Here is a 22,989-nt window from a genome sequence, read left to right as displayed (position 1 = left end):
ATTTCTTCCTTTACGGAGATTACCTTATGATTAAAAAAAAATTCCCCCCACCTGTGTCTTAGTGCAGCGACTGCATAGTGAGCCAAAGTCGGCAGACACAAACAGCAGCCAATCTGGAAAGGTAGAGAGCAGCAAAGTGAACCAATGATGAGACTAGAGCTGGATTACAGACCACCTAAGACAGACTCCCTATACCAGTGTTTCCCAACCAACCAGTGTGCCTCCAGCTGTTGCAATGCTGGGTGTTGTAGTTTTGCAACAGCTGGAGGCACCCTGGTTGGCAAAGACTGCCCTATACTCTAAACCTGACCATACACATTAATGTCAGCCAACCATCTAATGTGTACAGTAGCCTTACAAATCTCCCGACAGTAGAGATCAGGGGGTCAAAGTAGGATTAGGAGTTGAATTTCCATATGACCTATCCTTTTGTTTTGAAGGGACATAAGCCACCACCAGAGAGGTTAGCTGTGACTTACTCCACTCTTAACAGCAGGATTATATAAGGCAACATGCAGCCATCTCCTAGTGTAATGGAAGAATCTGGAGAGTTTATTTAAAACAAATTATTTGAGGGTTTTTTAAGGGAAAAACACAAAATGCTGATTACAAAAGTCATGGCAACAATAACAGTCATAAATTCTATTTTTTCTTATGATGGTGTTTAGGTTTATCACCATGAACAATCTCTATGTAGTCTTCCTCTTTAGAGTCCTCTTCACTATCTGAATCTTGCTCCTCTTCATCATCACTACTTAGCTCGTCTTCCATGTGCTCTTCACATTCAAGCTCCTCTCGCTCCAGGATTTTACGGAACGTGTCGAATTCTTCAGTGGTGGACCGTGCTATTTTGGATAGGAAGTCCTCCTGCGAGACCTGGATGACTTCCTTTAGTTTGGGGTTGGAAGGAGGACACACCCTTTTCTTGTCAGGGGGTTGGAACTTACCAAGACGTTCCAAGAACTGGTGACGAACTTTAATCTCATCAATTGATGTTCGGAAAACTTGAGAAGAAATCATCTCTGCATGATTCTCACCCATGCGAAAATATAAGTACTACAGGAGTAAAAATGTGTCCGTCTCTAAGTAAAGATACTTGAACAATACATTATTTTCAGTAACAAGTTACTATGTTTACGTTAAATTATTATTATTATTTATTTTTTCCAACATCACCCTAAACCAGTGTTTCCCAACCAGGGTGCCTCCAGCTGTTGCAAAACTACAACTCCCAGCATGCCCGAACAGCCGTTGGCTGTCCGGGCATGCTGGGAGTTGTAGTTTTGCAACAGCTGGAGGCACCTTGGTTGGGAAACACTGCCCTAAACCAAAAGAATATGTGACATTAATGTGACACACAGTGGTACTACTACACTGCTGAGCGTCACCAACTCAGGCCAAAAGTGGAGGCTGTGTCCTTTCTCGGCCTAACTGGTTAAATATTGAAGGAGAAAATCACCAATTAGGCTCAAATAATAGAAATTTACATTTACTTAGATACAAAAATTGTACAAATGTACAAGTCTATGGGAAATATATGTTACTGCATAACTTCCAAACGGCTGGAGATCTTTCAATAATACTTGGTCCACTTAAAATATAGGATAGTTAATTTAACCCTTAACTACCCCCATTTGTGAGGGTCGGGGTTTTCGTTTAAAGTCCCATGCAAATCAATGGGAAATGTATGTTCCCACATATCTTCCGTAAGGATGGAGAAATTTCAATACCTGATACACATATTACAGGTCGGGATAGGAGGACGGGATAGGAGGTCGGGATAGGACGACGGGATAGGAGGACGGGATAGGAGGACGGGATAGGAGGACGGGATAGGAGGACGGGATAGGAGGACGGGATAGGAGGACGGGATAGGAGGACGGGATAGGAGGACGGGATAGGAGGACGGGATATGGGGTTTGGATATGACAACAATTTATAAGGGCGGGATATGAAGTCAAAAGCTTCCTCCACAACAAGGATTAGGAAGGAAAAACTGGGCAACGCCAGGTACTCAGCTAGTCCAAGGGGGAAGCCAGCACTAGTCCCTGCTCTTATGCCCGTGACCATCCGGATAACCAGTCCAGATACAGAACATCCAAGTGGTATAGGTCACAGCAAAAAGTATGCAGACTCCCAATTTCAAAAAGGATGTGGTCTTTATTTAGGTCATCAGCAGTGCAACGTTTCGGCTATAGTGTAGCATGCTTGACAAAGGCTACACTATAGCCGAAACGTTGCACTGCTGATGACCTAAATAAAGACCACAGCCTTTTTGAAATTGGGAGTCTGTATACTTTTTGCTGTGACCTATACCACTTGGAGGTACTCAGCTAGTATATACATAAAGAACAGATGTTAGTATAAAAGATAACAAACCAACACTAAAAGCTACAAGGATGAGACACCTACTTACCCATTGATGTTACACTATTTCTTATCCTTGTAGCTTTTAGTGTTGGTTTGTTATCTTTTATACTAACATCTGTTCTTTATGTATATATGTGGTACCCTCTCACTCCCTGATGAGCCCTGATACCCCAAAGGGCGAAACGCGTTGGCAAGAGAGGTTTACTTATCTATATTTGTATTACTGTATACCTTTCCCCTGTTCCCTAGCCACACTTAGTCTTAGGAGAGTCCACCTAGATAGGTAGGGTCTCCAATGTAGGCACTCACCTGTACCCTCACCCCCTTCCCTTGAGTCAGCAGTTTTGTACAATTTTTGTAATTTGTAAATTTCTATTATTTGAGCGATTTTCTCCTTCAATATTGTATATTTCTCAGCAAGGACCTATATACCAATCTGGTAATAGGGTACCAGTCATCACTTTCCCATCTGTTGAAATTTGCCTAACTGGTTAAAGTAGGAAGTGGCAGCACCACTGCACAAATTAGTCCTTATGGGACCACATGGTCCGCTCACAACTAATAGGGTAGTTTATAGCAAGGAGGGGATGCTTATCAACAGTTTCAGTGGTATCACCTTACATTTTGCTTCAAGAGCATTTTTAATAGATGCTTTTAGATAAATATGATCTCTCTCTAGAGCAGTGCCCTTAGTGTGAAAAACAAAGTACCAAAGGAGTAGGGATGGGTGTAAGGTAGTGCTAATATAAAATAAAAATCATTCTGCTCTCAGTACCCCATAATAAGAATGTGAAAACAAGAAATCTTTGGAAACCTATTAAAAAATGAAAAAAAAAAAAAAAAAAATGTATATATATATATATATATATATATATATATATATATATATATATATATTTCATTGACATAAGTATTCAGACCTTTTATTCAGTACTTCGTTGGCTTTGGCAGCGAATACAATCTCCTGTCTTAGGGATGATGCCACATGGCTTGCACAACTGGATTTGGGGTTTTACTGCCAACATCCTCTGCAGATTCTCTCAAGCTATCAGTTTGGATGGGGACCATTGGTGGAAGCCATTTTTAGGTCTCCCCAGAGATGATGGATTGGGCTGAAGTCAGGTCTGGGCCACTCCAAAACATTCACAGAGAAGCCACTTCTGTGGCTTAGGATCATTGTCTTGCTGGAAGTGAACACTCGGCCCAGTCTGAGTTGCAAAAAAAAAAAACTAAAATTTTGTTTTAACGTTCTTATTATGGGAAAAGTACAGAATGATTTTTTTGCTTTTTATGTTCGCAAAGGCCGCAACATAAAATGTGAGAGGGTCTGGAGACTCTTCGAAAGCTTTGTAGGTCTTCAGAGGAAATGTACACACAAAATGGTAGGATATTTTAGGAGACTATTTGCAACTTTAGAGCAGGATTAGACTACACTGGGTTTGTACTAGATCAAGGAAAACATATGTCGCAGAGATGTATATAGCACCTTTACAAATAAACTCTGCAGCAATAACTCACCTGAAACACACTTTCTAAATGCCTGGGATCTTGAGTAAGAGTCTCGGGAGAAGTGTTTAAGATTTTCAGCACCTGCTGTGATGTGAAATGACACTGACTCTTGAGACACTGTGTGGCAGCTAGTAGACGAGAGCGTGGCACAGCCAGGAGAGCTGGGCATCTGGACAGAGAGTTCTGAAGAGAACCTATATGGAAAAAGAACAGAATACTGTATATAGAATAACAGCCAGAGGCAAGATTCTTTAGCGGGCCAATCAAACCCGAGATTTCAGGGAGACCAGTTGGCTAGCTAATGTATGTATGCACAATTGGCTTAGCATGCATGAGTATGTGGGCATTGGGAGAGACAGTATAACATTTTTGCCTTATAAAATATAATCAGTGTATATGTATACTATATAATTTAAATAACTAAATGGTCTTAGTTTTTTCTTACAATAACAACAGTGATCTTATCTACTTTTAACTAAAAGTGCCAACTGGTCTCCCTACAACACGTACTTTTCAGGATGAGCTGTTCTGTGTACATGAGGAGCAGCACTATTTATGGCCATTATATAACTTGTATAAGCCATTTTTAAGTAGATTTCCGGTCTGCAGACTTCATCTAAAATTTGCAGTTGTCCCAGAGCTGGTGGATGGAGCCTAACATTTATGGTGTCTCCCATACTTGGCAGATATAGGGAGGAGGAGATCCTGCACTTATGTCTCTGTACACATCAGCAGCCACATCAGCGCAGCCTAACTGTATAAAGCCCTGGGATGAGATCTTTTTTCAGACAACATTTTGTCACCAGTGGACTAAAACAATTGTTTATTGTTAAAGTTCATTCAACAAACGATAGTTTTGGCTTAAATCACCATCATCAACTTTAAGGTGTGTTAAAATATAGTTTGGGACCCTGGTTCCCCTATTCATCCTGTGACTAGGAGGCACTGGGATGGAAGAGCAGGTTGCATGTAACACTGTTACTACATTTAAAGTCTACAGCACTATCAGAAACTACTGACCACAGCAAAGCAATTGGTGATGGTCCCAGCATATAGGAGATGAATGCTCCTGGCTGGAATACTGCTTAAGGGGACGTTCAGATGAGCGGATCCACAGCGTATTTTACGCTGCGGATCCATCGACGATGGAACCTACAGTGCTGCCTCAGATGTGCCTGCTTGGAGCAGCAATACGCCACGACAAGCAGACACACTGCTGCGATGTGTGAGTTGTAGCTCATGCGCGGTGTACTCGCACACATTGCGGCCGCTCACCCTACTCCATGAGCTAGGCCGAGAGCTGCCGCGATGTGTGAGTACAGTGCGCATGCGCGTGGCGCATCACAGGGTGTCTGCTCATAGTGGCGTACTGCCGCTCCGAGCAGGCACATCTAAAGTCACCATGTAGCGATCCTTCAGCGGTGGATCCGCAGAGTAAAATACACTGTGGATCCGCTCATCTGAACGTACCCTTATGGTAAACGTTACCCTTAGGGTATGTTCACACTTGCATATTTTTGCTGCAGATTTTGCTGCCCATTGACTTCAATGGGTAGATCTGCAGCAGAAAACATGCACGTGTGAATGCACCCTACGGGTATGTTTACTAGGGCGGATTTATTTGCGGGTTTCCCCGCTGCGTATTTGCAAGGGGGGCGGGCTCTTCTCGGCTGTCCGCAGCAGATTTTCCACAGCGGAATTTACGCTGCGGAAAATCCGCCGCAAGCCCCATTTAAGTCAATAGGGTCTGCGGCGGATTTTAAGCAGCGTAAATTCTGCCATAAATTTCCGCAGCGAAAAATTTGCTGCGGACAGCCGAGTAGAAACCCGCCCCCTTTCAAATACACAGCGGGAAACCCGCAAATAAATCCGCCCGTGTGAACGTACCCTTAGGGTTCATTCACACAAGCAGATTTTTGTGCGGATTTTCCGCAGCTGATCTGCTGCTTTTTATTTTCTGCTGCTTATTTTATCATTGACTTGACAGCAAAAATAAGCAGCAGAAAAAAAGCTGAGGGCTCGTTCACACGAGCAGATTTTGCTGCGTATTTTAGTACAGATTTTCAGCTACTTATCTTCTACAGCTTTTTTTCTGCTACTAATTTTTTGCTGGTAAGTCAATGATAAAATAAGCAGCAGGAAAAAAAAGCAGCAGAAAATAAAAAGCAGCAGATTAGGTGAGGAAAATCAGCACAAAAATCTGTGCGTGTCTAAGGGTACGTTCACACGTGCATATGTTTTGCTGCAGATTTGCTTCAGAAGATTTTGCTGGCCATTGAAGTCAGTTGGCAGCAAAATCTTCAGTAGATCTGCAGCAAAAATGCGCATGTGTGAACATACCCTTTGGGTACAGTCACACGTACAGGACCAGCTAAATCTGTTTACATGTGTATTTTTCTATTTAAACTCCCAGTGTATTTCCCACTGCGAGTTTGAAAAGGGGTGTGGTCTCCTAGGGCTATCCGCAGTATATTTTCGGCAGCGGAATCTCTGCTGTTAAAAATCTGCCGCGGAACCCATTGATTTCAATGGAGACCCCGCCCCTTTTCAAACTCACAGCAGGAAATACACTGCAAGTTTGAAAAGAAATACGCCAGTGTGAACGTATCCTTAGGGCTTGTTCACACAAGTGAATTTCCTTTCAAACTCACAGCATGTTTTCCTCTGCGAATTTGAAACTGGGCGGGCTCTCCGCCAGCTGTCAGACGTAAATTTTCGGCAGTGGAATCTCCGCCTCACACCCCATTGAAATCAAAGGGGTCTGTGGTGGATTTTCAACAGCGTAAATCTGCTGCGGACAGGCCACGGAGACCCAGCCCATTTTCAAACTCGCAGCAGGAAACGCTGTGATTTTAAAAGTAATTCAGCTTTTTAGTGTGAACGAGCCCTTAGGGTCAGTTTTTTTTTATGCTGCAGATTTGCTGTAGTAGATTTTTCTGCCCATGGAAGTCAAAGGTAGTGCAGTAACCTGTGCATATTGGCTGGTGCAGATTTCAATATAAACTAAATAACCGAACATAGCATCAAATATGCACAGGATCTTTTTACACGTACAGTATCCTGTGCATATTGGCTGGTGCAGATTTCAATATAAACTAAATAACCGAACATAGCATCAAATCTGCACAATCAAATATGCACAGGATCTTTTTACACGTACAGTATCCTGTGCATATTTGATGCACAGGATTTGAAGCTGCAGATTTGATCCTGTGTTCAGTAATTTAGTTAACATTAAAATCTGCAGCTTTAAATCCTGTGCACCAAATATGTGCAGGGCACTGTAGTGTGAATACATCCTCAAAGGGAATCTGTCAGCTGTACTTCAAGTTCCAAACTGCTGACAGATGCTGTTAAGGCAAGGAGACATTATATCCTTCATATAATCGGTCTGTGCTTCCATAATGTAGAAACATGTTTTATTTTCTGGTACAGGTTCTAGAGACATTCCCAATTTCCTGAATTACTGAGGACTGGAACACCTCCTCGCTCCCCCCTCCCATCCCTGTCCCTGCTTGACTGACTGGAAGCCGAGCCCTGTTTTAACCTTACCCACTTTTGGCACTGAAAGTTGATCCCAGACTGTCAATCAAGAAGGGATTATAATTGGAGCTGTTGAAGAAGCGGGGACGCATTTCAGATTCCTATTAATAAATTAATTTGGTTGATGTTAAATTACATCTTACCTTCTCCCAGGCCAAGGGCCCTCAGAGTGTTTATCCTGTCCTTCAGCTCCCTGTCTGTCATTTTTAGAAGCTCTGGTCTTTCTTCAAGTATTCTCAGTACTGTCCTGTGACTCAGTCCAATGAGACATAGTTCCTTGATGTTTGGAGTCTTGTGTGGAGGGCATCTCATGCCCTGGATCTTTTCAGCTTGCTCCTCAGAGAAACCAAGGTCAAGAAGCGCCTGCCTAGCATTAGGAATAGTGGACACACTCCTCAAACACAGACTGGTCCGACTGAAGGAAATAAAACGTCTCAGACACAGGGATACCTACATAGATTGTAAGAAAGGTCACAAGTCAGATCACGTATAAAATATAGAAACATGTAAGTTGTAGAATACAAGGAAACTCAGCAAACAAGCTACAACAGATAAAAAGGACTAAAGAACTACCCTGGCACACAGACTTCTCAGAGCTAAACCCCCTCCATTTCTTGATGAGCCCCTTATGAACCAAATGTATATCTATCAAAGAAGAAGGACTATTTCCTAATTGTAATAATCCCTTACACTCCCACTGCATGATACCTAAACCAGCCTTACACGTTAGACATGTGTGGGTTAATCCAGCCAATACTGATCACAGGTCCTCCTAAAATGTCTCCAAATGTTAGGGCCCCTTTGTGACTGTCAGTTTTACTTATTTTGAGTTATCTTTGCTAACTCTCCAAAAATTATTTTACAGAAGTTAGGCTAATTTCACACTACCGTTGTCACACGGTAGTGACACGGCCGCCGGGGAGGATAGAGGGAGAAAAAAATAATGCTTGCGCTGTCTTTTTCTCCCGCCACTCCTGCTGAGAAACAGCGGCGCTTGACGTACTCCATTGACTTTAATGGGGTCCATCGGGACCTGCTGTTGCCCATTGCGCTGTCAAATTGATGACCGTTTTTGACGGGGCGCAATGGCAGTCTGAAAGTAGCCTTACTTAACATGACTACAAGCAAAAGAAACATTTTCCTCTCTTTCAGAATTTCGACAGTCTGCAATGTTCCAATGAGATGACTGAGGACTATAAGAACTCCTAAGTGTACATACTATGAGTAGCCCACGTATAATGAAAAACGTGTATTAAGTGTAAGTTTTTATGGTTCATTTGGGAAGCAATGTCACAAACAATCGTGCTCCAGAGGAAAGAACGAGCCACAGCGTGGCATGTGCTGGACAATAGAAATACTAATATAATAAATGGATGAAAGGCAACATACTATTTACCAGTCGGGATGGCATCCATATACCCATATTACTTGGCATATTTGGATGCATTAGCAGCATTTTGGAGTCTTGACATTTTTAGAACAGTTTTTTGCTGCAAACATTATGGTCGCCTGGGCACAGCAATAAACAGTCTCTGGTGAGAGTAATCTAAATGGAGAGTTAGCTTATAACTGCAATAACAACGCATAGTGGGCTGAAAACTGGCTTTATAAACAGTGACCCTAAAACAGTTAAAAAATAAAATGCTTAATGCCAAGGTGTTATTAATAATACAGGTGACATTAAAATAAAAGGGGCATGATCTAAAGGTATACTCAGTAAAGACCACTATATACACACACAAATCTGCCAATTCGTGTACTGCTATAGCACCTACTCAAACTGCTGCAAATAGTGTACTGCAGCATGACTAGGCAGATGTTGTTCAGGACAGAACAGTTGTCAAGTACTACAAGATTTTTGTACCTTTTTTGCCCAGAAACAGCATCACTCCTTTCTATGGGCCGTGACTTGTATTGCTGCTCAGCCAATTCAAGTGATGGAACCGAGCTTACATACAAAAGCTTAAAAGGACAAGTATCATGGGGAAAAAAATATCCGCTATAGGATAGGGGATACGTTTTAGATGGGAGGGGTCTGAGTGCTGGGAGAGCCCCGGCTCTCCTTCTGATCGTGGGTGACCCGCCGCTGGGGACCCCCGGGATTTCCCTGCTGCAACCCAGCATTTGTTTAGAGCGTCGGGTGTAGAGCCGGATGATCGTGACGTCACGGCTGCGGACCCTCAATACAAGTCTGTGAGGGGGGGGGGGGGGTTGTGATGGCTGTCACATAGACTTGCATTGAGGGGGCATGGCCATGACGTCACTAGCGGGACATGCCTTCACCCCGCATCCCCAGTCATCTGGTAGGGAGCGAAGTTCGTTCCGTGCACCGGATGTCTGGGGTGCTACAGCTGAGATTGCAGGGGCCCCCTGCTGTGGGGCCCCCATAATCAGACATCCCCTATCCTTTGGAAAAGGGATAAGATGTCTAGGGTCAGAGTACCCTTTTAAGCTCTGAACAAGATCTATAGCTGACAGATTCCCTATAAGACTGGGTTCACAGTGCATTTTGTGTTCAGGTTTAACATACTTGTTTTTATTCTCCTGAAAAGGATAGAATATATACAGGAACACTGACTTCTATGGTGTGATGCAGGGAATATTTGTTTGTCTAGGATTCATGATAAATTCATTTTGGTGTTTGGCGTAAGGCAGAATCTATTTTAGCATCTAATAATGTAGACATTTTTACCCTATTCAAGAGTATAAAACATGTACTGTACATTAAACACTAACACAACATGCAGTGTGAAGCCAGCTTTAAATAACATTCCTATCCAGGTAACATCATAGTTACTGTGTATAAGAAAAGTTACTCCATGTCTATTCCAAGGCCAATCAGCAGAAAAATAGAAAACAAAATAGTATAAATACTGTAAATAGAAAAAAGCCATCTTTACTCCACCATGAAAAAATTTCTTTAAAGGGACTTCAAAGAGTCTGAAAACCATGCTGCTATAGCTCATAATTGCGTTTTTTTCCATGCTATTTTTAATGCCACAAGGCAAGTAAATTCATGAAATCATGTCCAGAGAAATATTGGTCCAAATCTAATAAACCTTCAGAATCAGTCTATTCCAAGTGCCCTTCAAGCCAGGCCGCGCAGTGTGTGACCGCTGAATAATGTAGGGAGGGTTTCCCCCTGAACAGGAAGCTCCATCCACTTCTGGTCCAGGTATAAGGCCCCGCACACAGCAGCATTCAGCCATGTGACATGAATTGTATGGGATTTACTGTAGGGGAATCCCAGTGACAGTATTTATCTCTCATATAAAAAACGTACGCAGTAATACAAAGCACAATGATTTAGTTTCTAGAAAAAAATATTTATTAACAAAAACAATGTAGCAAGAACAGCAAAGAACTATAGACATAATAATGCTAAATGTGACCAACTGGTTCAATAGTACAAAAGGAATGAAAAGATGCTACAGGCGGAGACCAAGCATGCTACAGGTGACGGCAGACGAGGAAATCTTTATGGTATTCTCTTCAATTTATCCTAGAACATAAGAGAAATATAGTTATGTCACATGTACACTGGAAATTTCCTTTAAAATAGGCCGGATTATCAGACAGTATAAACAGACTCATTTTTCAGAATAGAGATCCTAAAAAAAAAAACACAACAGAACCCCATGTTTTGTATTGAAAGGAATTAAACTGCAGTTCTGTGCTGGAAAGAATTATATGTGAGATTATTTATTGCGCTGTGCCAGATGAGCTTGTGAAGGCTGTCTGCAGCACAGTCCACGTATGTTTTTGTTGTCTCATTACAACCTAGTGATCAGCTGATCATCCAAAATCCACAAATAAATCCTACTGCAATAAGTCGTTACCCTGGGGGCAGCCAACCCTCCATTTTCCAAGCTCAGGCTGCTGCAGGTCAATAAAAAAAGAATGGCCCAGTAGATAATAGACAAGCGGGACAGGTCTGTCAGATACATAAACTTTTTATATGTTGTACATCTTGGCAAAACATTAACCTTTCTAATATACTTCATAAGAAAATGTTAAATCATGGCTTTGTCCAAGCTGAAGTACAGGCATGAACAAAGTCCAGTAAGTGATGGTGGGCTAGCACTCCTCTGTCTGATAGTACTCCTCTGTGCTCTCTCTCTTTGCCTATCAGACAAGAGAGAGCACAGAGGAGTGCCTATCAGACAAGAGAGAGCACAGAGGAGTGCCTATCAGACAGGAGAGAGCACAGAGGAGTGCTATCAGACAGGAGAGAGCACAGAGGAGTGCTATCAGACAGGAGAGAGCACAGAGGAGTGCTATCAGACAGGAGAGAACACAGAGGAGTGCTATCAGACAGGAGAGAACACAGAGGAGTGCTATCAGACAGGAGAGAACACAGAGGAGTGCTATCAGACAGGAGAGAACACAGAGGAGTGCTATCAGACAGGAGAGAACACAGAGGAGTGCTATCAGACAGGAGAGAACACAGGAGTGCTATCAGACAGGAGAGAGCACAGAGGAGTGCTATCAGACAGGAGAGAGCACGGAGCAGTCCTATCAGACAGGAGAGAGCGCAGAGGAGTGGTATCAGACAGGAGAGAGGACAGAGGAGAACTATCAGACAGTAGAGATCGACTGATATCGTTTTTTTAGGGCCGATACCGACAATCGGTGCAGGTTAGGGCTGATAGCCGATAACTTATACCGGAATATCGGTATAAATTATCGGCTATTTAACCCCCTGTGACACCGCTGCAGATCATTGATTTAAAGCGGGCGCTTTAAATCAATGATCTGCAGTGGCCGCCACCCGCTTCTCTCCCCCTACCTGTCAGGGTGGTCCGGGCCATCCATCCTTCCTTCCTGTAGTGTCCGGGGGCGTTCCGGGTGAAGAGTGAACCGGTCCGGGCTGTCCTTCTCCGGTGGTCATCTTCTCCACTCCGGGCAGGCTCCGGCCTAGTACGCTGCATAGACGCCGCTGCGCAGTGACGCCCGTGCACAGCGACGCACCTGACATCACGGCGTCTATGCAGTGTACTAGGCCGGAGCCTGCCCGGAGTGGAGAAGAGGACCCCCGGAGAAGGACAGCCGTACCGGTGCACCCTCCACCCGGAATGGTGCCGGACACTACAGGAAGGAAGGATGGCCCGGACCACCCCCATTTCGGGTAAGTTTAACTTTTTTATTGACTCGGAGGGTGGGGGAGGGGCCCGACCGGTATAGCGGTATGGGCAAAAATCCATACCGGTATACCGCCCAGCATCACGGTGGGGGGTGCGACGCGGTGCGGTGGGTCGGGGGTGCGGTGCGTCGGGGGAGGGTGGCGGTCGCGGTGCGGTGGGGGCGGTGCGGGGCATTATCGGCAAGGTAATTGCCGATACCGATAATGCCCAAAATCGTGATCATCGGCCGATAATATCGGCCATACCGATAATCGGTCGATCCCTAGTAGAGAGCACAGAGGAGTCCTATCAGACAGGAGAGAGCGCAGAGGAGTGCTATCAGACAGGAGAGAGCGCAGAGGAGTGCTATCAGACAGGAGAGAGCACAAAGGAGTGCTAGCCCACCCTCACTTACTGGACTTGGTACATGCCTATACTTCAGCTTGGACAGACCCATGATTTTATAAGCCATGATTTCTATAAAAAGGAATTTTATGAGAATTCAAATATATATATATCAAATATATATATATATATATTTTTTTTTTACAAGAATAACTCCCCATATGTTCCAGAAGCTACACCCTTACCTGAGAAGTGTTCTGCCACCACCTTATCCCTCTGCTCTGTGCCCTCCATGGTGTCATCCTCCAGCGATTCGTCCTTGATTGGAGGTCTGAGATCCAGTGCAAGATCGACTTCAATATTTTTTACCACTGCAATATTGTGTATTATACAACACACAAGAATAATTTTACTGACTTTTTCAGGGTTATACAAGAGAACTCCATTAGGATTGTCCAAACAACGGAAGCGGCTTTTCAGTACATCAATAGTTCGCTCCACCACAGAGTAAGTTGCGTTGTGTGACAGGTTGTATCGAATTTCCTCCTCTGTAGCCGGGTTCTCAAAAGGTGTTAAAAGCCACGGTTTAACGCCATAGCCTGCATCCCCTAAAAGACAGGTTACATCATATAATGATATCACACTCTCTTCAACAAAATGACTCAACATTTACCCCTTTATTTTACAGAAGCCAAAATTAGGTGTCATGCTACAAAATGCCAAAATAAGTAACTACCTATGGATCCAATCTTAGCATGCAACACATTTCACCTTCTTGATGCTTACAAAAATTTTCCCATTCACCAATAGAAAGCACAGACTTTAAAAGTGACTGAGATTTAGTGGTGTAGTGTGAATTGTGCTGAAGATTTCGCCTTGCGTAAGGAAAGGGTGAAATCCTAAATTTTTTCTCCAAAATAAAAATCTGCAACAGAAGGTTGAAAAACTCTTTCTGGATTTGCAGTGGACAAGAACAGTATTCACATTTACCGATATCACAGGAGACCGATGGGATATACAATCGTTTACAGTGAGTCTTTAGGCTGTATACACTGTATAGTTCGTGCTTCCCTAAGGTTGTCCACGATTAGAATAAGATGGCTAATTCCTTCCTGATACAGCTCCAAACTTGCTCATGAATTGTGTTGAGTATGGCAGCTCAGCTCCTTTACAGTGTTCATGATATAGAAAAAAAAAAACTTTTGACGTGTTCTATGATACATACCAAGTAGGGCTGGGCGGTATACCGGTTCATACCGAATACCGAAATTTTTGTGCTGCACAATATGAATTTTAACCCATACCGCAATACCAGTTTGGCCCCTCCCCCTCGGGAATGAATGAATTATCAACCAAGCGCTGTGCTCTCCCCACATCTGGGAACTAATCATATGATCATATGTGACCCGCGAGCGCTGTTCTGCTTCTCCTCCCTCCCAAATTAATTATCAGCCCAACGCTGTCCCCATCGGGGTAAATACTCACACATCACCCGCAAGCGCTGTCCTCCTTGTCATCCCGTTTGTTGCGGCCGCCGGCGCTGACACTCTATACCAGTGGGCTTCAACCAGCGGACCTCCAGATGTTGCAAACCTACAACTCCCAGCATGCCTGGACAGCATGACCTGAAGAAGTGCCGGGAGCAGCACGAAATAGCCATCGTCCTCTGACGCCCCGCTATGCATTGATTTTACGTGCACCAAGAAAATAAAGAAGCCCGTACCTGATCACCTTAAAAGTGAGTGCCCCCCCGCATCTTCTTTCTTTGCTTAAAGTTTATTATGCTTACATTTTGCAGCCTGGGCATAGCGTACAGTAGTGTCAGCGCCAGCGGCCGCAACAAACAGGAGGATGAGGAGTGCAGCGCTTGCGGGTGATTTGTGTGAGTAATTAGCCCGATGGGGACAGCGCTGGGCTGATAATTATTTTGGGGGGAGGGAAATACCATTATATACCGTGAAACTGCCATAAGTTACAGAAATACCATGATACACATAATTGGTCATACCGCCCAGCCCCAATACCAAGAGTTTTGATCGGTCAGAGTCCCAGACTGACCTCAAAATATATCTAGGAGAAGCATGCAGCTGTGCGCTTCACTTCCACTGGACCCGACTCATTGCAGACAGACTTTACAGACTTATAATGCAGCCTATCTCCTGCAAAGAGTTGGATCGAGCAGGGAGTGAGGAGCTAGGCTACATCTAAAAATCATGGGGGTCTCAACACAGACCCTTACCAATCAAAACTGTGACACGTCAAAAGTTTTTTATATGACAGTACCACTTTAAAGGGGTGTCCAAAGTTATACAACATTAAAAAAAATCTATATGATGTCTGAAGTTTTGACAGTGGGGATTGAGGTGCTGAGACCCCCACCAGTCACTTAACCAGACTGGCAGCAGCACACAGCTGGACACTGATCCCATTTGCACCTGCATGTCACTGCTCAGTCAGTGTACAGATTGGTTGGGGTCTCAATAACCTGACCCTAACAGATCAAAATGTCTGACATCACTGACATATCAGAAGTTTTGTTAAAACTTTAGGTAATGATTAAAGTTAATAGGGCTGAACAACAATACCACACACACCCTGTGGACACGGACACATTTCCAGCAGGCTTTTCAGCTTGTTTTCATTTATTGTAATTCAGGATGCATAGAGCAGACCTCTGGAACGCAAATCTGCATGCAACCCAATAAGCCTAAATGTAGATCATATCAGCAACATAACTATACCCCCTTGTCTCATCTCATTGTCACGAGATGATTACATCTGGAGCTTTGTTATCTATTGATCATGAATGCGGAGCCCATACACAGTGCACCTCTAAATGTTTCATTAGTACAGGATTAAAAGTTCCATAACGCTTACCCAACAAATATCCACTCAATTCTCCTTCCTCAAACCTCTCATGAATTCCAGACTGCTTCAGGACTGAAAAGTCATGTGTTGACCCAGGAAACTGTGAAACGACATCCAAGATCCTCATGTCTGAGTCACATATAATCTGCACATTGATGGAGTGATAGTGCTTCTTGTTACGATACATCTGCTCCATCTCAGAGGGTGGAGATATGGCTATGTGAGTACAACCCACAGCCCCCAAAACATCTGGAAACCCATCAATGCTCCCAAATCCTTGTTTTATGAGCTGGAAGCCAGCAGCGTCACTCGGGAACTTTATGAACTGGTCAGCGAGTTTCAGAATGGCGGAAATGACCTCAGATAGAGCGCGGCTGAAGGTGCTTTGTGTTATGCCTCCAGCTTCCGCCACAGTGCTCTGTAAGGACCCGCTGGTGAAATAATGGAGGGCACAGAGTAATTTTACAATGCCAGGAACGGCATTGCTTCTCTTTGTTGTGGAGATTAAGTCTTTCTTGATGAGTTCATATAAATACATTATGGCATCTGAATTAAGGCGGTAACGTTCTTTAATGTCATGCTCATCAATTTCAGACAGATTTATTCTCACAGGGAATATTCTCCTCCGTCGTCGCCGTCTTAAGAACTGTCTCCTATTAATATTATTAGTGCTTTCTCTGTACTGACGTGGCGGGGGTTCGAAGCGGACTTCCTCGTGTAACTGTTCACGCCGGGCTCTCAACCTTCTCAGAATCAAATACGGCACCGTCAAGAACATGATGAAACAAGAAGCGGATACTGTCAGGGCTGGGGAAGAGAAACTAAATATAGTCAACCTGAGAATGAATATAGAATAAATATAAAAGCATTTTACAGCCTCTTCTATGGCATCAAGAATCAGAACTTTACATCGGCCGTCTAACTGGATATAAAAACTGGAAAATGACTTACAAGATTCTTAATAGTGGTGATGAGCGAGCATGAAGATTGTGTATCGGGCTTAAAGATGGTGGGTCCAGATGTCGTCTTTTATCGACAAGGGCAGCTGCAGAGACGCTTGACATTCTAAGGGAAGAGAGAGACTTCCGGGAGTAACACCCTGGTGTGTACCAATGTGGAATAAAGACACGATGATGCAATATCACAACTGCATTGATTATTACAGTGACCCCTCGACGATGGCCCGACATACGATCATTTCAACATATGACGACCTCTCAGAGGCCATCGCATGTTGAAGACAGCATCAACATACGATGCTTTTGTATGTCGGGGCCATCGCATAAACGGTTATCCGGCAGCGCAGACTGCTTCAGCTGCCACCGGATAGCCGTTTGCGGTGCCCCGTGTGGTCCGCTGACGATCACTTACCTGTCCTCGGGGCTCCAGCGCATCCTCTTCGGGATCCCCTGCATCGTCGGCGCTCTCCATCGTCGTCATCACGTCACTGCGCACGCCGTCCCATCATTCAATAGGAGCGGCGTGCGTAGCGACGTGATGGCGGTGACGAAGAGCGAGGATGCCGGGGAAGCAGAGGCCTTGCCAGAGCGTCGGGGACACACCAGGGACGCGGCGACAGCGATGGATGGCGACATCCCGGGCAATGGTGACGGTCCGGAGCGGCGGGGACAGATGAGTACAACTTCCTCTAACAGTGGTCTTCAACCTGCGGACCTCCAGATGTTGCAAAACTACAACACCCAGCATGCCCGGACAGCCAACGGCTGTCCGGGCATGCTGGGTGTTGTAGTTTTGCAACATCTGGAGGTCCGCAGGTTGTAGACGCCTGTCCTATACTTTACATTGCGCGGATCCCTCAACATGCGATGGTTTCAACAAACGATGGTCCGTTTGGGACGGATTACCATCTTATGTTGAGGGACCACTGTATAAGATCAATGTGATACGTTTGAAGTGGAGACTCAAAGTTTGTGCCCCCCACAGGGGTAAAGATCACATCGCCTGTTATACAGGGGGACACATCCAAGCTGGGATATATATGTATACATGATATGGGTTATACAGGAAAGTGTGTCATAAAGTGAAATTATATTTTACATCAATGCTTTTTATTTTTATATCTACAGAGCCATATAACGGATTGTTTCTTGCGGGACCAATTGTACTTTGTAATGTGACATCCTTTAGTTCACCATAAAATATACAGAGAAAAACAAAAACGTTTTACGTCATTCACTGTGCAATAAAATTGAGGTTATCTATATTCAGAAATCCAATACAATCAATACCCTCTATGTTATATTACCTTAAAGGGGTACTCCGATGCAAAAAAATTTTTTTAAATCAACTGGTGCCAGAAAACTAAACAGATTAGTAAATTACTTCTATTAAAAAATCTTGATCCTTCCAGTACTTATTAGCTGCTGAATACTGCAGAGGAAATTCTTTTCTTTTTGGAACACAGTGCTCTCTGCTGACATCATGACCACAGGGCTCTCTGCTGACATCTCTGTCCATTTTAGGAACTGTTCAGAGCCGAATATGTTTTCTATAGGGATTTTCTCCTACTCTGGACAGTACTTAAAATGGACAGAGATGTCAGCAGAGAGCACTGTGCTCATGATTCAGCAGAGAACTCTGTGTTCCAAAAAGAAAAGAATTTCCTATGTAGTATTTAGCAGCTAATAAGTACTGGAAGGAATAAGATTTTTTAATAGAAGTAATTTACAAATATTATTAACTTTCTGGCACCAGTTGATTTAAAAAAAAAAAAAAAAAAGTTTCCTGCAGGAGTACTCCTTTGCCGCCACGCCCCCTCCCATAGGCTTGCTTTGAGGGGGTGGGGGGTGATGTCACAAGGGGGCGGAGCCATGACATCAGGATACTCTGGCCCCTGTATCGTGAGTCATGAGTGATGACTCGGGGTGCTGCAGCGGGACCCCAAGCAGTAGGATCCCTGCGATCAGACATCTTATCCCCTATCCTTTGGATAGGGGATAAGATGTCTAGGGGCAGAGTACCCCTTTAAAATGTGATGAAGCAAACAAAAACTTGTAATTCTGTTATTTGGTAGTCTTATGTTTAGTTATTTTTACACCATTCAACATGGGGGATAAAAACCATCTTTTTTTCTTTTCTCTTTCTATTACTATCTTTTAATGGTTTGGACAATTCCTCATGCAGTGATACCAAATATATTCGGTAAAATGCGGGTAATTAGAATTTTTACTATGGGGTGGGCTTATTTATATTTTAAAGAACATTTTTTGATCACATTTTCCATTGCAATGTTTTGTTCCCCCCCATTTACAGTATGTTCTTTCCCCGTTACAATGTATTTCTGAACGAGGCCATTTCTATTGGTTAATACGTTTACACAGTTAACAGATATGATTTATTATAGGGACCATGTTATTGAAGTTGTGTAGTCTTCTCTGCTATTAGATAAGTCATTTTGTAGCAGTATACTGAATATATTGACCAGACAGGAGCCAAAAGACCACAGACCCCTACATAGATGTTTAGTATATACATTAGGAGTTAATGTACACTGAAGTACACTGTCAGCCCGGTCTGAATAGTCAACTGTCAGTAGAAGCAATACCGAGCCTGCACTACCGCTACTCCGATACCGAGCCCGCACTAGCGCTACTCCGATACCGAGCCCGCACTAGCGCTACTCCGATACCGAGCCCGCACTAGCGCTACTCCGATACCGAGCCCGCACTAGCGCTACTCCGATACCGAGCCCGCACTAGCGCTACTCCGATACCGAGCCCGCACTACCGCTACTCCGATACCGAGCCCGCACTACCGCTACTCCGATACCGAGCCCGCACTAGCGCTACTCCGATACCGAGCCCGCACTACCGCTACTCCGATACCGAGCCCGCACTAGCGCTACTCCGATACCGAGCCCGCACTAGCGCTACTCCGATACCGAGCCCGCACTAGCGCTACTCCGATACCGAGCCCGCACTAGCGCTACTCCGATACCGAGCCCGCACTAGCGCTACTCCGATACCGAGCCCGCACTAGCGCTACTCCGATACCGAGCCCGCACTAGCGCTACTCCGATACCGAGCCCGCACTAGCGCTACTCCGATACCGAGCCCGCACTACCCCTACTCCGATACCGAGCCCGCACTACCCCTACTCCGATACCGAGCCCGCACTACCGCTACTCCGATACCGAGCCTGCCCTAGCGCTACTCCGATACCGAGCCTGCACTAGCGCTACTCCGATACCTAGCCTGCACTACCGCTACTCCGATACCTAGCCTGCACTACCGCTACTCCGATACCTAGCCTGCACTACCGCTACTCCGATACCGAGCCTGCACTACCGCTACTCCGATACCGAGCCTGCACTACCGCTACTCCGATACCGAGCCTGCACTACCGCTACTCCGATACCGAGCCTGCACTACCGCTACTCCGATACCGAGCCTGCACTAGCGCTACTCCGATACCTAGCCTGCACTACCGCTACTCCGATACCTAGCCTGCACTACCGCTACTCCGATACCTAGCCTGCACTACCGCTACTCCGATACCGAGCCCGCACTACCGCTACTCCGATACCGAGCCCGCACTACCGCTACTCCGATACCGAGCCTGCACTACCGCTACTCCGATACTGAGCCTGCCCTAGCGCTACTCCGATACCGAGCCTGCACTACCGCTACTCCGATACTGAGCCTGCCCTAGCGCTACTCCGATACCGAGCCTGCACTACCGCTACTCCGATACCGAGCCTGCCCTAGCGCTACTCCGATACCGAGCCTGCACTAGCGCTACTCCGATACTGAGCCTGCCCTGGAGCAGTGGGAACAGCTACATATCATGGGACAGCTATTATACATATAGATGCATCGTGGTGCTCAGACAGAATTAGATACAATCCAAACATCTTCACAGAAACTCAGAATGTCGGCACTCACCACATCTTTATTAAATACCTTCTGTACTGTATACTGTACTGCCCTATCATACTCAGTCTGTCTCTCTGTGCTATGAATGTCTCACTATGGAAACATTACATTAAACAGATCACAGTGTGAACAGGGATTTACACTATTAGCCAGATCACCAGCCCGTGTTACAGTATAGGGAGGTGGTGGCTGTGATTTCGGGTGTTATTATACGGAGGGGGCTGTGATTTCTGGGGTTATTATACGGAGGGGGCTGTGATTTCTGGGGTTATTATACGGAGGGGGCTGTGATTTCGGGTGTTATTATACGGAGGGGGCTGTGATTTCTGGTGTTATTATACGGAGGGGGCTGTAATTTCTGGTGTTATTATACGGAGGGGGCTGTGATTTCTGGGGTTATTATACGGAGGGGGCTGTGATTTCTAGTGTTATTATATGGAGGGGGCTGTGATTTCTGGTGTTATTATACGGAGGGGGGCTGTGATTTCTGCTGTTATTATATGGAGGGGGCTGTGATTTCTGCTGTTATTATATGGAGGGGGCTGTGATTTCTGCTGTTATTATATGGAGGGGGCTGTGATTTCTGCTGTTATTATATGGAGGGGGCTGTGATTTCTGGGGTTATTATATGGAGGGGGCTGTGATTTCTGGGGTTATTATATGGAGGAGGCTGTGATTTCTGGGGTTATTATATGGAGGGGGCTGTGATTTCTGGTGTTATATGGAGGGGGCTGTGATTTCTGGTGTTATATGGAGGGGGCTGTGATTTCTGGGGTTATTATATGGAGGGGGCTGTGATTTCTAGTATTATATGGAGGGGGGGCTGTGATTTCTAGTATTATATGGAGGGGGCTGTGATTTCTAGTATTATATGGAGGGGCTGTGATTTCTAGTATTATATGGAGGGGCTGTGATTTCTGGTGTTATATGGAGGGGGCTGTGATTTCTGGTGTTGTTATATGGAGGGGGCTGTGATTTCTGGTGTTGTTATATGGAGGGGGCTGTGATTTCTGGTGTTGTTATATGGAGGGGGCTGTGATTTCTGGGGTTATTATATGGAGGGGGCTGTGATTTCTGGGGTTATTAGATGGAGGGGGCTGTGATTTCTGGTGTTATATGGAGGGGGCTGTGATTTCTGGGGTTATTATATGGAGGGGGCTGTGATTTCTGGTGTTATATGGAGGGGGCTGTGATTTCTGGTGTTATTATATGGAGGGGGCTGTGATTTCTGGGGTTATTATATGGAGGGGGCTGTGATTTCTGGGGTTATTATATGGAGGGGGCTGTGATTTCTGGGGTTATTAGATGGAGGGGGCTGTGATTTCTGGGGTTATTATATGGAGGGGGCTGTGATTTCTGGTGTTATATGGAGGGGGCTGTGATTTCTGGGGTTATTATACGGAGGGGGCTGTGATTTCTGGGGTTATTATACGGAGGGGGCTGTGATTTCTGGGGTTATTATACGGAGGGGGCTGTGATTTCTGGGGTTATTATACGGAGGGGGCTGTGATTTCTGGGGTTATTATATGGAGGGGGGCTGTGATTTCTGGGGTTATTATACGGAGGGGGGCTGTGATTTCTGGTGTTATTATATGGAGGGGGGCTGTGATTTCTGGGGTTATTATACGGAGGGGGCTGTGATTTCTGGGGTTATTATATGGAGGGGGGCTGTGATTTCTGGGGTTATTATACGGAGGGGGGCTGTGATTTCTGGTGTTATTATACGGAGGGGGGCTGTGATTTCTGGGGTTATTATACGGAGGGGGCTGTGATTTCTGGGGTTATTATATGGAGGGGGCTGTGATTTCCGGAGTTATTATATGGAGGGGGCTGTGATTTCTGGGGTTATTATATGGAGGGGGCTGTGATTTCTGGGGTTATTATATGGAGGGGGCTGTGATTTCTGGGGTTATTATATGGAGGGGGCTGTGATTTCTGGGGTTATTATAAAGGGAATGCTCTGACATTGACACAAGAGAGTGACCTACACCTCGGAGAAGAGCAGCCATGTATAGTTCTCTAAAACAGCAACAGATCCGCTTACAACTTACTACAGCCTGTGCAAAGGAACTACAAGTCACAGCACAGAAGTGACACTCACCATGGTCACGCTGCTTCCGGGCTGTCTACAATGGAGCTCTCCTGGGGCGTGGTCACATGGCTGTGGCGCGGTTTAGTGCGGCGCAAAAGAGGAAGCGGAAGTAGCTGTCTGACTACACGTGACCTGGGGAGAGGATGACACTGTGCAGCGGGGACTTCCGGGATGGGAATGATGGCTAGTTTACGGCTGTATGTTGGAGGGGAGGGTTATTTACACGGGAATGTGAGAGGTTGAA

The 22,989-nt window shown here is 45.0% G+C and overlaps 2 protein-coding genes across 10 annotated transcripts in view; one reads left to right on the top strand and one right to left on the bottom strand.

The window, feature by feature from the left end:
* Positions 1-808, top strand: part of SNED1 (sushi, nidogen and EGF like domains 1) — a 180,943-nt gene extending 180,135 nt beyond the window's left edge. For 5 of the 8 annotated variants that reach the window (XR_008891052.1, XR_008891054.1, XR_008891053.1 and 2 more), the window contains one exon: positions 669-803. Coding sequence is in view for 2 of the 8 variants with exons in the window: in XM_056564683.1 (XP_056420658.1) it covers positions 669-682 (14 nt within the window). In the remaining 6 variants the exon portion in view is untranslated. Of the gene's footprint in view, positions 1-668 lie in introns of all 8 variants that reach the window. The other 3 variants (XM_056564684.1, XM_056564682.1, XM_056564683.1) reach the window with 2 other exon arrangements.
* MTERF4 (mitochondrial transcription termination factor 4) lies at positions 240-22,799 on the bottom strand. 2 transcript variants are annotated; one of them, XM_056564685.1, is made up of 7 exons: positions 22,755-22,799; positions 16,710-16,823; positions 15,768-16,565; positions 13,308-13,498; positions 7,566-7,872; positions 3,889-4,073; positions 240-1,056 (listed from the first exon to the last, which is right to left on the bottom strand). In XM_056564685.1, the coding sequence occupies exons 3-7, from the start codon at positions 16,534-16,536 to the stop codon at positions 643-645; spliced, it is 1,866 nt and encodes a 621-aa protein (XP_056420660.1). In that variant the 5' UTR covers positions 16,537-16,565; positions 16,710-16,823; positions 22,755-22,799; the 3' UTR covers positions 240-642. The 2 variants fall into 2 exon arrangements, with proteins under 2 accessions (XP_056420660.1, XP_056420662.1); XM_056564687.1 differs by lacking the exon at positions 22,755-22,799 and adding an exon at positions 20,663-20,681.
* Positions 22,800-22,989: the final 190 nt, after the last annotated feature.

This window comes from Hyla sarda, chromosome 3 (genome assembly GCF_029499605.1).
Source record: "Hyla sarda isolate aHylSar1 chromosome 3, aHylSar1.hap1, whole genome shotgun sequence".
Lineage (NCBI taxonomy): Eukaryota > Metazoa > Chordata > Amphibia > Anura > Hylidae > Hyla > Hyla sarda.
The sequence above is the reverse complement of the archived record's forward strand: the minus strand, read 5'-3'. Positions and strand labels throughout refer to the sequence as shown.